We start from the raw sequence: 4,795 nt of genomic DNA on the forward strand, positions 1-4,795 counted from the left end.
AAATATGATTTACTTGGAAACACAAACCCCCAAGCCATTAAAAATAAATTTACCAAACATGAGTTAGATTTGACATTTTCATTCCCACCAAACCAAACCTCCATACCAAATACTCTCTGAGGATAATGCGATTCATTGGGGGTTTAGATGGAGAACTATTCCTATTATTTTCCCTCTCACCTTCTCTACTTCTCCCATTCATTAGTTTAGTAAACATATGATATAAATGAGAATCATTACAACATATATTATTCCCATTCCCAATCCTCCATACCAAACCAAACCTCCATACCAAATACTCTCTGAGGATAATGCGATTCATTGGGGGTTTAGATGGAGAACTATTCCTATTATTTTCCCTCTCACCTTATCTACTTCTCCCATTCATTAGTTTAGTAAACATATGATATAAATGAGAATCATTACAACATATATTATTCCCATTCCCAATCCTCCATACCAAACCAAACCTCCATACCAAATACTCTCTAAGGATAATACGATTCATTGGGGGTTTAGATGGAGAACTATTCCTATTATTCCCAAACCAAACCTCCATACCAAATACTCTCTGAGGATAATGCGATTCATTGGGGGTTTAGATGGAGAACTATTCCTATTATTTTCCCTCTCACCTTATCTACTTCTCCCATTCATTAGTTTAGTAAACATATGATATAAATGAGAATCATTACAACATATATTATTCCCATTCCCAATCAAACATGCCATGAATGGGAAGTATTCTCATTGTTTTTTCTTAAATTCATGTGTGTGCTATAAATTATTCATATTACTAAATAAAAATAAACAAATGAATGAAAATAAAAACACATGTAATGCTATATAGTAAACATGCCAATTTATAGAGAACAATGTAATAAATCTATATTATCTTATATGAAATTGGTTTTTTTACTGAAAAAAAAAATAATGCCAAAACGACGTAGTTTTGGGAACTTTATTACGAGATTCTAAACCCTAAGCCCCTTCGCCTCATATATCTCTCTCTTTTCTTTCCTCCTCCTTGTCTCACAGTTTCTCCGCCGTGAGTCGTCGCCTCTCCGCCGCGATTTGTAGCTTCACGTTGAGTTGGGTATGTGTCCTTCCTCCGGCTAGGCTATTGGTTTGTTTCTCACACTAAAACTCTAACTTCTCTCTCTGCCGCCGCTCCCGTTGGTTCCTCATCCCGTTGGTTCATCGCTATCAGGTATCTTATGTTATGTTAATTACTCTTTATTTTTCGTTTTAGAAATGTAGTGCTGAGCTTCGACTCCATTCCTTTCGATTCGGTTCTCGTAAGTTAAAAAGAAGTCAATCCTTTTGTAACGTGTCACTTTAAATTGGTGTACCCACTAGAGCATTGATGATGAAATGAAGCCCTTACCCTGCTTCCTTCTAAAGATTTACATGTACATGTTCAACTTCTTGCTCATGATTAGGAATTAGATTTGCTTTTATTGTTTTGTAAAATAATATCTATTTTTATATATAAATATTTATAAGTGGAAACACCCATTCTTACATTACATGTATATTGAAACAATTTAGACAAAATCCACATGCCCCCACTGGACTCTTCTAAGCTCCATCCCTAAAAGCTTGCTTGATATTTTACTCATAGATCATTCTTTTAATGTTTATTTTTCCTTTGTTTTGTTTTTTCATATCAATCAATTTCAACAAAAGGAATGATAATGAGTTTAGAATCTAATATTGGGTTTTTATGTTCATTTTTTGGGCTATAATTGTGTACAAAGTATTTATGGGCTATCATGTGAAAAATCTATTTACATTGTACTTGTTTTATATAAAAAAATCTTTAACATGTGAGCTGATGCTTCGCCTTAGATATTCATACATTTTAGTAGTCCATTGTCTTGATTAATATGCTTAATGATGTCTTAGTTGATTATAAGAGCGAATCAAATGTCAAACAAAGAGCTTCTAATGTAACAAAAGGGTTTATCTGAAAGTTTAAAATATGTAATTGTGAACTATAGATAGGGTTGAGACGAAATTAACATTTCTTAGAGCTTTCCCAAAAATTATTCTAAAAGCTTTTGAGCAGTTCTGTTTTTTAGTTAAATGAAATATGTCAAATTATAGCTTGACCCAAAAATGTTGTTCCAAATTGCATTATTAGTATTTTAGCAACACTACGACTTGTCAAACAATGAGATAGAAAGTGTCAACAACAAAAATAGAGTGTTAAATAGAGCCATAAGAAGAGTATTGTTAGTATTTCTCATAATTTATATTATTTTAAGTGTTGTATGTATCAAGTTGGCAATTATTAGTTTTTTTTTTCTTTTTTATAAAAAAAATCAGAAACACTATACATAGATTGTGCGACTAAATGCATTGTTAGGAACATGTTTTCACATGCTATTTTTAAATTCTCGATCCCATTTCACCTTATAAAAGGCCAATTTTCCGATCAGTAAAAACTCAGCTCATTTGTCCTTTTGTTTTCTGACTATCAAGCTTGCACTCTTATGCAGCAACTGATTGGAGTCATGTTTCTAACAAGATACTTTGGGAGAACACTTCTTGCTGCTGCTGCTAAATCAGAGACTCCGGCTGTAGCAGCTGCTGCTGCTTCTTCAGCAAGGACAGAATACAACCCCCTCGCTGAGTTCTTTGAGGTAGATCGAAGCACAGAAGATGAGAAGCCTGTTGTCTATGGTACATGCTTTTGTATCTACTGTAGTTTTTCATTCTTTTACTATCAGGGTGTTTGTTAATTTTGTTTAAACAAGCTAATGTGAGAGATATTGTTACTACTGCTAGCAATTTTGTTTCCATATGGAAAAAACCAAACGTGTATTAGTGTTTAGATGGTTGATGCAATGAGCCAAACAAAGAAAATGCAACAGGTTTTTTGGTTTTAGAAAGTTCAGTAACTTGTTAATACATCAAAACCTATATTTAAGTTAAACCTGGAAAAGTGTGTCAGCTACAGGGGATTTAAAGTTATGAAGTCATCGAGTAAAGTTAGGAATAGTTTTGAACAAGTATTTGCAAATTCCTGAAGTACTAATTCAACATTGCATGATGTAAGTCCGAATCATGCAAAGGGTCAATAGGTACATAACAAGTCTTCTAGTCATTAGTTTCGTATTCCAATAACTTCGGTTTTAATTTATGAAAATAAAAGTAGAGATTATTCAATAATTTATATTTTACAACATAATTCTGTGTGAAGATAATGATCTCTTTTGGTATAATATTTTATATATTTGGCTTACTTACAGAAGACAAGTATCACGAGTTTACAAAGCATACTAAAATTTTGATTTCATTACATAATTCTGCAGGTCGTAGTTGGAAAGCATCTGAACTGCGCTTGAAGTCTTGGGATGACCTTCAAAAACTATGGTATGTACTTTTGAAGGAGAAAAACATGCTGATGACACAACGACAGATGCTTAATGCACAAAATCTCCGCTTTCCTAATCCGGAGCGTGTTCCCAAGGTTTAGTTTCTACATAGATGTTTAGTATTTTTTTTATTATATAAAAATCAACTTTATGATAGTCATTGATTTAAATGTGTGGAAAGGTGTGTCCTAAAAATGAATGAGATTAGAGTTGTAGATAACAGTTGAGCAAAACGAACCAAAGATGATTAAAATGAAATAATAGGAATAAAAATGTATCAGAAGTTAGAAAGTGATTATATAACTAATAAACTCTATATATTTTATCCAACAAATTTATGGGAAAACGTGGGTCTAACAATCAAATAGTATTAGAGAGTATACATGAATGGTTAACTAAAACGTACCAAAGTTGACCAAAACGAATTAATAAAGATAATAGTACAATAGAACTTACAAAGTGACGTCGTAACTAAAAAACTCACGGGATGTTACCACGCATAAATGACTAGTAGCTATTAGCTGGTTTTTGTTCTGGCGCAGTACACAGGGTTTGCATTTCTAGTTTGAACCTAAACAAAGTTTTCCTTCGTGAATAGGGCAAGAACTATGTCTTTAGGATATCTTGGTGAGGATTTTTGGTTCTTTATGTATATATGATGCAAATTATTCCCTCTCTTCGCATATTTGGACCAAGAAAGGCGTTAAAGGTGTGTCTGTGCTATAGACTCTTTCATTAAATAAATTCTAATTCCAACATAGAATGGTGGCTACATTACGAAAGCTACTAAGTAATTTGTTAGCAAACAACTCATTTACTGGTAGTTTGGCAAGTTACAATTATATAAACTCAATTGTTCTTCAATTTATTAACTGCATCTTAGTTTTAATTACTGTTAATTATAGTGATGATGCGACTTGCTCATCATGTGGACTGTTCTTTGAATTGTATCTTGATGATGTTAATACAAAATTTCTCAGGTGAGGAAGTCAATGTGTCGTATCAAGCAAGTACTCACAGAGAGAGCAATTGAAGAACCTGATCCCAGGAGGTCTGCTGAGATGAAGAGGATGGTAAATTCCTTGTGATGGCATCTAGTTCTCCTTTCTCCAACTAGTCACTAATGTTTAGGTTGGTGTGCTGTAATGCTGCCTTATTTTTGGAATTTAGAATAGTAATCTTTCAGCAATATCCCGGTATCCTATATAATAGAATGGAGGTACACCTAGCTTCCTGCTTTTAAATACCAATAGCTTATTTTCCCTTTGAGATTATTCTTGTATGGCTGGAAAGTTTGTGTTTTGAGGATAGGTTTATGAATAGGGGGTTTGTCTTGGAGGAGGATATTCAGTTTTTTTCTTTATCATACAAATAATTATATATATATATATATATATATTTCTTTACCTCCA

At 33.0% G+C, this 4,795-nt stretch overlaps 1 protein-coding gene across 2 annotated transcripts; it reads left to right on the forward strand.

The window, feature by feature from the left end:
• Positions 1-960: 960 nt before the first annotated feature.
• Positions 961-4,795, forward strand: LOC133830378 (uncharacterized). Of its 2 annotated transcripts, none has more exons than XM_062260353.1 (4): positions 961-1,096; positions 2,505-2,688; positions 3,321-3,478; positions 4,364-4,795. In XM_062260353.1, exons 2-4 carry the CDS (start codon positions 2,520-2,522, stop codon positions 4,469-4,471), a joined length of 435 nt encoding a protein of 144 aa, XP_062116337.1. In that variant the 5' UTR covers positions 961-1,096; positions 2,505-2,519; the 3' UTR covers positions 4,472-4,795. The 2 variants fall into 2 exon arrangements, with proteins under 2 accessions (XP_062116337.1, XP_062116336.1); XM_062260352.1 differs by having other exon boundaries at positions 1,007-1,210.

The sequence above is a fragment of the Humulus lupulus genome, chromosome 4, assembly GCF_963169125.1.
Source record: "Humulus lupulus chromosome 4, drHumLupu1.1, whole genome shotgun sequence".
NCBI lineage: Eukaryota > Viridiplantae > Streptophyta > Magnoliopsida > Rosales > Cannabaceae > Humulus > Humulus lupulus.